This window comes from Oreochromis niloticus, linkage group LG16 (genome assembly GCF_001858045.2).
Source record: "Oreochromis niloticus isolate F11D_XX linkage group LG16, O_niloticus_UMD_NMBU, whole genome shotgun sequence".
Taxonomy (NCBI): Eukaryota; Metazoa; Chordata; class Actinopteri; order Cichliformes; family Cichlidae; genus Oreochromis; species Oreochromis niloticus.
Genome location: NC_031987.2, coordinates 32,276,867 through 32,287,783, shown reverse-complemented (window position 1 = coordinate 32,287,783; position 10,917 = coordinate 32,276,867). Strand labels below are relative to the sequence as shown.

At 41.4% G+C, this 10,917-nt stretch overlaps 1 protein-coding gene across 3 annotated transcripts in view; it reads left to right on the top strand.

Moving 5' to 3' along the window:
- The first annotated feature begins 6,737 nt into the window (after nucleotides 1-6,737).
- ankrd44 (ankyrin repeat domain 44) overlaps nucleotides 6,738-10,917 on the top strand; it is a 32,270-nt gene continuing 28,090 nt past the window's right edge. For 2 of the 3 annotated variants that reach the window (XM_013264754.3, XM_005475184.4), the window contains exon 1: nucleotides 6,739-7,323. In XM_013264754.3, coding sequence (XP_013120208.1) covers nucleotides 7,297-7,323 — 27 coding nt within the window. In that variant the 5' untranslated portion in view covers nucleotides 6,739-7,296. Of the gene's footprint in view, nucleotides 7,324-10,917 lie in introns of all 3 variants that reach the window. The other variant, XM_013264753.3, reaches the window with a different exon arrangement.

The window sequence follows — 10,917 nt, the reverse complement described above, 5'->3', positions numbered from 1 at the left end:
CTCTTTATGCAGTAAAGTTACAGTGGGATACAAATAATATCAGGCTGATCCTGCCGTAATTTGTTCCCCCTGTTCAAATCACGGACAAACAGTATCTCACAGCTGTTTGTGTGTTTAAACCCATTTTGCACAGAGAGACATTTTTTGAAAAATGTATTGACAGCAATGTTGAATATTATTACACAGGAAAAAAACAACTACACGTAAAATAATCACACCGTGAGGCCTCTGCCTTTCTAAATGGAGGGACAGTAACTGCGTGTGTGTATGTAAGCGTGTAAAACCTGCAGATAGTCAGATTAACAGTATTTTGTCTCTATCTGCCATTCTACAATTCATCTCATGTAAACAATAACGTGGCGCACAGCGTGACGTGAAAAGAGGCACATACCTTTGTCGTTGCGTGACGAACTCTGTAATCCTCGTCCACACGTAAACGCAAAAAAGGAGTTTTAAATAATCTCCGTTTTCGGTGAATCGCAACGCCGTTTACGTGTTGACGAAAAGCCCAAACGCATAGAAACAGCTGAGTTTTCAAAAATACCCGTGTAGGTGTGGACGCAGCGTAAAAGAGTTAGTAGTATATTTTATTACTACCTGTAATTTATTGCCGTTTACTTGTATTTGCTTAATTGTTTACTAAATGTTTGAGGTGTGAAATAAACCGCAATGGAGTTTGTAAACAAAATATGGGTGTGTGTGTTTGGAGGATGTGTTTGTGCGGGGGGTTGGGGGGGGCGCGAACATTTTTCTTGTAAAAAGGGGGGGCCTGGCAAAAAAAGTTTGGGAACCACTGCTCTAGATGATGCCACTAAGTGTGGATGTCCCTCTTGTGGTAAATAGCCACACACATTACCACATGTCATTAAAACCAGGGGCTACAGCACCTAATCAGAACAGCTGCGTCAAGACCCAGGGTAAGATAAGAATGATTTTTATCTGTGGATCATGCAAAGCAACGCTACTGCAGAGCAGAGTAAAACAAGCAAAACTTCTGTTTGTTTTTAAGGAAAACATTGATGAGGTAAAGTAAGTGCCAACACGCTGGTAGCATGACTGAGTAAAAAGGAGCATCTTAGAGAGGCATCGTTTCTCAGAAGTAACAGTGGACAGATCTTCCCCAATGTGCAAAACACTGCCTATTAATTATGGAACAGTTTCACAGTGATGCTCCTCCTCCTCACATACAGTACAAAAGAGTCAGAGAATCTGGAGAAAACTCCCAATGGTCAAGCCATAAAATCAATATTGATGCCCATGACCTCCGAGCACTCAGACGGCATGATCATGTTAAGGTAATCACTGCATGGACTCAGGAACACAGTTCACCATGCTGCGGGGGTTAAAGCTCTGTCATGCAAAGAAGCCAAATGTGAACATAATCCAGAAACACCTGCGTGAAAGCTTATTGAAAATCCTCTAAGGTAAAGCAGAACACTCGTCTGTGTTCAGATAAACTGAAATTTGAAATTAGTTTCTGGAAATCATGAACCCGGCATCCTGCAGACTCAAGAGTAGACTGACCATGAAAAGACTTCATGTTTGACCCTGGGAATTGGCAGCATGCACATCTGGAAACTTAGAGTATGTCTGTAATGCTAAAAGGTATATACTGGTTTTAGAGAAAGATATAATCCCATCCATATCACATACTTTTTCATTGAAGGCCTCACATATTTCAGAAAGACAATGCTAAACTGCATACTTCAGCTGTTCCAATGACTTTATAGCAGAAGAGTCAGGACTGTTGAGCAGCCACAATCTAATATGAGACAAGAATGGGACTGCTGTTAAATAAAGAGGGGCTGCTACACAGTGATTTTTTCCCCACTCCAATTAAACATCCGACATATTTTCTCTGTTCTTTTGTGAAAAAATATGGTTTTATGAGATTTGCAAATCATTGCTGCATGTATGTACATTTACATGGTATATTCTACCTAAAAAAATATTGCATTTGGCTAAAATTAGAATAATATAGACCTGATTTTTGTGTTGGCTTATGCAACAGTTATGGAAGTGATTGGTATGATCACATATCTTGTTGTATCAGCTTCCGAATGACAGGATTTGCTAACACATTTGTCCATAAATTAAAGGTCTCGGTTTGGCTAAATTTTTCTTTGGACTACAAAAAGACTTGTGTCGCTGTTATTTACCCTACGAGAACCATCCAGAGTCTATTGAGACATTTCTCTGTGAGCAAAAGTTCAAGAGACAGCGCAGCACCGTACTTCCTTCAGTTTCCTTCAGTTATAACCTTTGGAATGCATAACTAACAGAGTAAACTATGAAGAAATCCATGAAAACTACACAGACTGTGTACTTGTACTGTGGCTTCTTAACTTCCTTACTGGGACAAAACAGTCAGTCCCCAAAAGGTAGATGGTTATATTTTAAGGGGGATATTTATCTTAAGTTTAGGTTTGGAAATATTCAGAATAATAGTAATAATAATCATAAGTTAAGAATTGCCCTCTGAAACCGAGTCTCTACAACTTCCTTGTAGGGACAAAAAAAGTCTACATGAGTTAAATCACAATGTTTTAGGGTAGAGACTTGGTTTAAAGTTTAGTCTAACCCAGCCATGGCTGGGCCACAAGCCAGTGTACTCACTGTTCATAAACTATGTTTGCTGCAAACAATGGAAGAAGAAAGGAGAAAAGCATCTTTGGAGGCGAGAGAGAAGGAAAGGCAGGAGTTTGGGGTTGAGAGTTGGGTCTTTAAATGTAGGGACTGTGATCGGCAAAGGAAGAGAGCTGGATGACACGATGGAAAGAAGGAAAGACAGATATATGACTTGCACAGACCAGGTGTAAGGCAAGCAAAGCCAGGAGCACTGGGGGTCAGTGCACTAAAGGTTGGATTTCAGGTAGAAAAGAAAGGAATTCTGGAGTAAGTTGGGTGATGTATAAGAAAGTAGGAAGGCGCACACAGGTGGACTACTTCTACTACAGAAGGTGCAATCTGAAAAACATATGAGACTACAAGGTGGTGTTGGGGGAGAATGTAGGCAGGAAGTGAGATGACTTTGAAAACCAAGAAGAAGAAGTGAGTGAAGTCAGAGCCAAGGGTTAAATTGTGGAAGCTGAAGAGGGAAGAATGCTGCAGGGAGGCTGTGGGAGGTAGGGAAGACTTATCAGGTAACTGGGAAAGTACAGGTATACAGGGAGTGCAGAATTATTAGGCAAATGAGTATTTTGTCCACATCATCCTCTTCATGCATGTTGTCTTACTCCAAGCTGTATAGGCTCGAAAGCCTACTACCAATTAAGCATATTAGGTGATGTGCATCTCTGTAATGAGAAGGGGTATGGTCTAATGACATCAACACCCTATATCAGGTGTGCATAATTATTAGGCAACTTCCTTTCCTTTGGCAAAATGGGTCAAAAGAAGGACTTGACAGGCTCAGAAAAGTCAAAAATAGTGAGATATCTTGCAGAGGGATGCAGCAGTCTTAAAATTGCAAAGCTTCTGAAGCTTGATCATCGAACAATCGAGCGTTTCATTCAAAATAGTCAACAGGGTCGCAAGAAGCGTGTGGAAAAACCAAGGCGCAAAATAACTGCCCATGAACTGAGAAAAGTCAAGCGTGCAGCTGCCAAGATGCCACTTGCCACCAGTTTGGCCATATTTCAGAGCTGCAACATCACTGGAGTGCCCAAAAGCACAAGGTGTGCAATACTCAGAGACATGGCCAAGGTAAGAAAGGCTGAAAGAGGACCACCACTGAACAAGACACACAAGCTGAAACCTCAAGACTGGGCCAAGAAATATCTCAAGACTGATTTTTCTAAGGTTTTATGGACTGATGAAATGAGAGTGAGTCTTGATGGGCCAGATGGATGGGCCCGTGGCTGGATTGGTAAAGGGCAGAGAGCTCCAGTCCCACTCAGACGCCAGCAAGGTGGAGGTGGAGTACTGGTTTGGGCTGGTATCATCAAAGATGAGCTTGTGGGGCCTTTTCGGGTTGAGGATGGAGTCAAGCTCAACTCCCAGTCCTACTGCCAGTTTCTGGAAGACACCTTCTTCAAGCAGTGGTACAGGAAGAAGTCTGCATCCTTCAAGAAAAACATGATTTTCATGCAGGACAATGCTCCATCACATGCGTCCAAGTACTCCACAGCGTGGCTGGCAAGAAAGGGTATAAAAGAAGAAAAACTAATGACATGGCCTCCTTGTTCACCTGATCTGAACCCCATTGAGAACCTGTGGTCCATCATCAAATGTGAGATTTACAAGGAGGGAAAACAGTACACCTCTCTGAACAGTGTCTGGGAGGCTGTGGTTGCTGCTGCACGCAATGTTGATGGTGAACAGATCAAAACACTGACAGGATCCATGGATGGCAGGCTTTTGAGTGTCCTTGCAAAGAAAGGTGGCTATATTGGTCGCTGATTTGTTTTGGTTTTGTTTTTGAATGTCAGAAATGTATATTTGTGAATGTGGAGATGTTATATTGGTTTCACTGGGAAAAATAAATAATTGAAATGGGTATATATTTGTTTTTTGTTAAGTTGCCTAATAATTATGCACAGTAATAGTCACCTGCACACACAGATATCCCCCTAAAATAGCTAAAACTAAAAACAAACTAAAAACTACTTCCAAAAACATTCAGCTTTGATGTTAATGAGTTTTTTGGGTTCATTGAGAACATGGTTGTTGTTCAATAATAAAATTATTCCTCAAAAATACAACTTGCCTAATAATTCTGCACTCCCTGTAGTGCTGAGGGAAACTGTCAAGAAGGTGTTTGGTGTTTCCTCTGGACAGAAAAAAGAAGACAAGAAGTCTTGGTGGTGGAATGAAGAAGTAAAGTATTCAACGACAAAGATTAGCAAAGGAAAAGTGGGATAGTCAGGAAAATGAAGACGGGAGTACCGGAAGCCTAGTCGTGCAGCAGAGAGGGGAGCTGGCAAAGGAAAAGTCTTATAATGAGGAAGAAAAGTGGAAAAAGAATTTGCCTTGGTGCCCATTTAACTTACTGCTGGAGCAGGTGAGCACATACCATATAGCTGAAATGTGCTGCATGTCTTCCTCTGGTCTGTTTTTTCTGTCTGTTATGAAATACTGAATAAAGGCAAAAAGCCCAACAACAAATCTTAAACAACAGGGTCGTCCACCCTGTTGTTACAAGCCAGTCTGTCCCTGTACCTATGAAGCGCCTCGAGGCGACTTTTGTTGTGATTTGGCGCTATATAAATAAAACTGAATTGAATTGAACTGAATTGAACTGTACAACCATTGTGAGAGCTTGTACCACAATGCTAGCAATAAGTTGAACTCGTTCATGGTGGATGTTGGACTCTACCAGGATTGCCCTTTGTCACTGATTCTACTCACAAATTTTATGGACAGAATCTCCCCCGTGTGCTAAGAAAGTGCTCTACAGATGTGATGTTTGCTTTGAGGGTGTTAATAGAGAAGTGCAGAGGAGGTCAGGAGTTGCACTGTGACTGTCAATTCTTTGTGGATCTTGAGAAAGAGGAACTGTAGAAATGCACGAGGAAGTCAGGACAGCAAGACAGTGGTGAGGTGTCTGGAAGGAGTGACAGGGGTGTTCAAAGTGGGGGTGGGATTACATCAGGGATTGTCTCTGAGCCCCTTCTTGTTCACAGTGGCGATGGACAGGTTGATGGTGATGGCAGCCAGCATGTTTGCAGAGAAGGAAGCAGGTGGAGGAGAGTGTGGAGAGGTGGAGGTATGCACTGGAGAGAAGAGGAATGAAAGTTAGTAAAAGCAAGACAGAACACATATGTGTGAATGAGAGATAGACCAATGAAAAGATGAACATGCAAGGAGAACAGAGAGTGAAGGTAAATGAGTTTAAATACCCGGGGTCAACCATCAGAACCTACGGACAGCAACAAAGATCTGGGTCAGGGCAGATAGCTGCCGCTCCCTGTGCCTGGTTCTGCCGGAGCTTTCTTCCTGTTAAAGGTTTTTCCTTCCCACTGTCGCCAAGTGCTTCTCAAAGGAGGAATTTGATTGCTGGGTTTTTCTCTGTATTATTGTAGGGTCTTTGCCTTAAAGACCACAGCTTCTTGAGGTGACTTCTGTTGTGATTTTGGTGCTCTACAAATAAAAGTGAAATGAACTGAATAGAAGAGAGTACAGACAAAGTGGAGTGGGTGAAGATGAATGTGAAAGGGAAGGTTTACAAGATGGTAGTGAGACCTGCTACCATGTAGTGTGTTTTGGAGACTGTAGCACTAACAAAAAGATGGGAAGCCAAGCTGGACATGGCAGAGCTGAAGATGTTAAAGTTTTCATCTCAGTATGACCAGGATTAGAAATTAGTACATCGGAGGGACAGTTTAGATTGAGCATTTTTGGAGACAGTGTTAAAGAGGCAAACCTGAGCTGGTATGAACATGTGCAGAGGATGGATAGCAGATGTTGAATATGGAGCTCCCAGGCAGGATGGATGGATTAAACTGGTTTTAGTCCACAAAGAACAATCTGCTCCATCTACATGGTGCTTGATGTCTGCCCATCTTATCAGAAATTACATTTGTCACTTGAAGTGGGACTAATTCATGAACAAATATCTGCAATGAAAATTACACTAAATCTTTATATAACCTACATCACTGCAGTCACCACAGCCATCTCTCTCTTTACACGCATTCATTTTTCATGCTTTGTGTTACTTATTTTTGGATCGTGTCACTGCGTTTCGGCCTCTCTCTGTATCCAGTGGATGGCAGCAGCGAGGGGTATTCTGCTTGTTGTTGATGCTGAGGAAGCTTCTCCTCCACTTCTGCATCTAAAGAGACAAGCACGAACTTCCTGTGTGATCTCCGTTCAGCTGACTTCACCCTGGCTGCCTCTCTGGGAGGCTTACAGGCTGTGCAGTCCGGGGGATAGAGAGCCTTCTGTGGGCGGTGTACAGCTCTCAGAGACGCCTGGAATATTCGTGCAGAAGCATCAACAGAAGATCAGCAGCAGCAGCAGCCATAAATGTGGATTGTTTACACCGGTCGGTCGAGCCGTTCCTGCTTCCCCGCCTCCCAGCGACTCCGAGCGGCCGACTGTGCTCAGCAGCGTAGCCGCAGATAGCGTCAGTGGAACGGGGCTGATGGCCCTGGTGCTCGGCCCGGCCTCCATCACCCTCAGCGTCTGCCCGTGAGACTGCTAGAGAGCTACAAAGCCACACCGCTACATCTAGTCGCTTCAAGTCCCGTGGGAAGAGCGGAGAAAGGAGAGGCGGAGCGGGGCTCAGCATCGCACCGTGCATGGTGCTGCGGTGTCGGAGGGAGTGGATGTGCAGCCAGAGCTGACCCAGAGATGGCTGTTCTCAAACTGGCCGACCAGGTAGGACCAGCTAGCCAGTTAGCTTAGCTTCCAGACCTGCAGAAGCACAGTATTTCTCCTCCTCTGTGTGGTAGAAAAGTGTTTCAGTAGCACATGTTGTGCTATTTAGTTTTACGCAGCCTAGAAAATAATAAAATACATTCCTTCCCTACAGATTGAGCACAGGACTCTATCAATAAATTAGCATAACACTAAAAAAAGAAAATGCCCTTATTATTTGTTGTAAATGTCGTTAAAATGGGGACAGCTCATCTGTCTCACATTTCCTGTTCTGTTTCCTCCTGTAAGCTGTTAATGTCTTCAGTAACTACTGTGTTGAAGTCAAAGTACTCGAGTATTTCCCAGGGAAGGCCCCTAAATTTGAAAATATTACTTTAAAGCTTTGTATTCTTGGACTTTCCTTAAATAGACTTGCACAGTTCACAGTTTTAAATATGAATAACTGACTCTTTATGCATCCTCTCAGTGCAACCTGTCTGAATCAGGCTGCTTCAGCTCCTTCCTCTTTAAGGTCCCCTCCCTAAAAGTCCGCCTTCAAACCCATTGGCCTGTTTCTGAAATCCTGCAGAGTAGTAACACTCAGCCCATGTAAATTGTACTGCTTCTACTTCTGGGACATGTTTTGCCCATGAGATGAAATTTAAAATCTTTTAAAAACACTCATATAAAATGTGCATTTTGGTGCACACAGTATAGTGTAATTAATCTGTAACTGACTTGTTAAGCTTGCTTCTTGGTAAAAATGACCGCAAAAGCCAAGTATGTCTTTTGTTTTTATAGATCCTGCTTTTCACTAAACGCTCCAGTGGACTGGTTCTTATGTAGTGCTTTTCTACTCTGTCCAGTGGGAAACTGTGAATTAATGTAATAGCTGATAATCAGAAGCTATTGTGCTGAGTAATTAAGACTCTAAAGTATCCCAGTCTAACAGTCTTCAAATGTCTTTCTTTGTTAAACCACAAAATATAAAGTTGTCTTTGAAAAAGCTAAAAACTTCGTTCAATGCGTATTGTTTTAAAATTTTTCTTAAAAAAAATTATTTTTCTGTTTATTGACTGATTGTTTCACCTTGAACATGTGGAAGAGGAGCTTAGGAATATTTGACTTTGAAGGAGATTTAACCAGCCCATTTTTATGTAGAATTCTGGCTGAAATATTTACTTGATTCATTATTCAGTATAATATTAAAATGATTTTAACCTGTCCATTTTTTGAAACTCAATTTTTCAACCACAGTGTTGCTTTTTTTCTTTTTTCTTTTAATTTAAAGTACACAGACTAAATTTGAGATTTGAATTATTGGTTGAAGTCATTCACAGCTATCAGTTTGGATCTTGTTAATTTCAAGATATCAACAAATCGAGCAATCAGTCAGTTAATCAAAGCCGTAGTCGTCCTCTGAATAGCCTATAATGGTTGTCCTACGATGAGTAGGTTTCATTTTAATACTTCAAATAAAATGAATGTAATCGTTTTTAATGAGCTAAAAATGTATTGGATAACTTTTCTTTGTAACAGAGCAGTATTCAGAGATCTGAATACTTTTCCTCCAAATTCAACAATGAAAATGTTAAAAATGCTTATTGGCTGTATGTCAGCAGTGCTGTAATGTTTCAGATTTCTTGTGAAGGACCTCCAAAATGACCTCCAATGCAAAAAAAATTCAAATTGTCCCAAGGAGACATAGTTGACATCATGTATCATGTATCATACAGTACTCTTCAGCAGAGGTTGAAAAATAAGAATTTTTATGTAAACAAGTCATAAACAAGCAGCCCTAAAGGTGTTCAGAGAAATATAAATTTGAACATTTACATTTAAAGCCCAGGCACAGTCTGTGACTGTTGTATTACTCTACAGTCACACACACGGGTTCAAAAGTACAATGAGACAAACTGCTACAAACAGAATCACAAAAGAGACAAAGAAACTTGTAACAGCTACAGGACACAGTATTGCTACAAAGAGACACTTACTGGCTACAAAGAGATAGTTGTTGATAACAAAGACACACAACAGCTACAAATAGACACACGATGGCTGCACATAGACAACCAGCTAATGGCTACATATGGGCACAAAATGAAGAGATACACAATGACTGCAAAGAGAAACGCAGCAGCAGCACAGATACACACCTCTCTGAGCAGATGTGAGCATGAAAGTGTAAAAGTACATGATTTTGTAAATAAAAACACAAAAGCAACACCGCCTATTAAAACAGGCCTTTGAGAATCACGACCCTCAGAGGTCCTTCCTAATCTCACATTTAGATTTTTTTTCAAAGTTAACCGACTCAGCATCTCTCTGCGAGCTCTCATGTGGCCATGTGAGATATGTCTTGAGGGAAGCAAGAGCTGCTGTCAGAGTGTGCGTGTGTGTCTGTGTGTATGACCTAGAAGTGTAGCACTTCCTGTTATTTTCAGACATGCTGATGATGCCTGATAACTGGATGCCTCAGACTTTTTTCTTTTCATCACGAGCTTATCAACAGTGGATACCATAAAATCCCACTGCTGTAGCGTCTCTTTTAACTTGTGATCTGCTGAATTGATTCCCAGGTTGACGTCATGCCTAAAATTCCTCAGATGTGTTTGTGAATAAATACCAACTTTACATGTGCTTTTTTTTTCTCTCTCGTTTTTTTGTGCATACGTGGTAATGAAAGACTCTGTGGGGTAAAAAAAACTCATCGACAGAACGCAAAGGAAGTACAGGAAGTCGTTGACTTCTGACTTTCTGCCAAAGCACAGTTATGTGTCTGTTGTAGATGTGCACACGATTTGAAGCAGGTGAAACATTGAGACCTCTTTAAAAATGACTGCAAATAGAAGTAAATCGGAACGATTTTGTCCTTTTCAAATACGTACTTGTTCGTGTTAAACTCAACTTTTAAAACATTCTCAACTTTCTTTATAATTAGCCCCAAACCATAGGATTGTCTTTACAAAGCTGAGTAGTGGATCATGTTCAGGAAATTACAAGGAACATTTCCAGGTAATTACAAAGACAAAACACAACTTGTTACACTGTTTGAGGAAGTCTGAAGTGTGCCATTGATCCTGAGGAGAAGAGACTGAGCCAGTAAGAGGCCCGTTACCTCAGGCATCAGCGGAAATTAAGGCATTGTTGCAGAGCACATATATTTCAGGTTAGCCTGCTTGTGTGTTTGGAGGATGCCAGTGGAATGAAAACATTGGTAATCAGATGCAGTATAAGGAGGAGAGAGGATTGTACTGCACCGGCCCAGAACCTCGGGTTCTAATAGCTGTTCGTGTTCCCGATTAGTAAAATCGGTGCTCAAAAATTCCCCCCCAAAACATAAGTATATAAAGCATGGTAGCTGAGAACACGCTGTTTGGTATTACAGGTACTGCACTGCAGTGGTTTGTATCATATCTATCTAATAGACTCCAATTTGTACATGTAAATGGAGAGTCCTCTCCACACACTAAGGTCAGTTATGGAGTTCCACAGGGTTCAGTGCTAGGACCAATTCTATTTACATTATACATGCTTCCCTTAGGCAGCATCATTAGAAGACATAGCATAAATTTTCACTGCTATGCAGATGACACGCAGCTTTATCTGTCC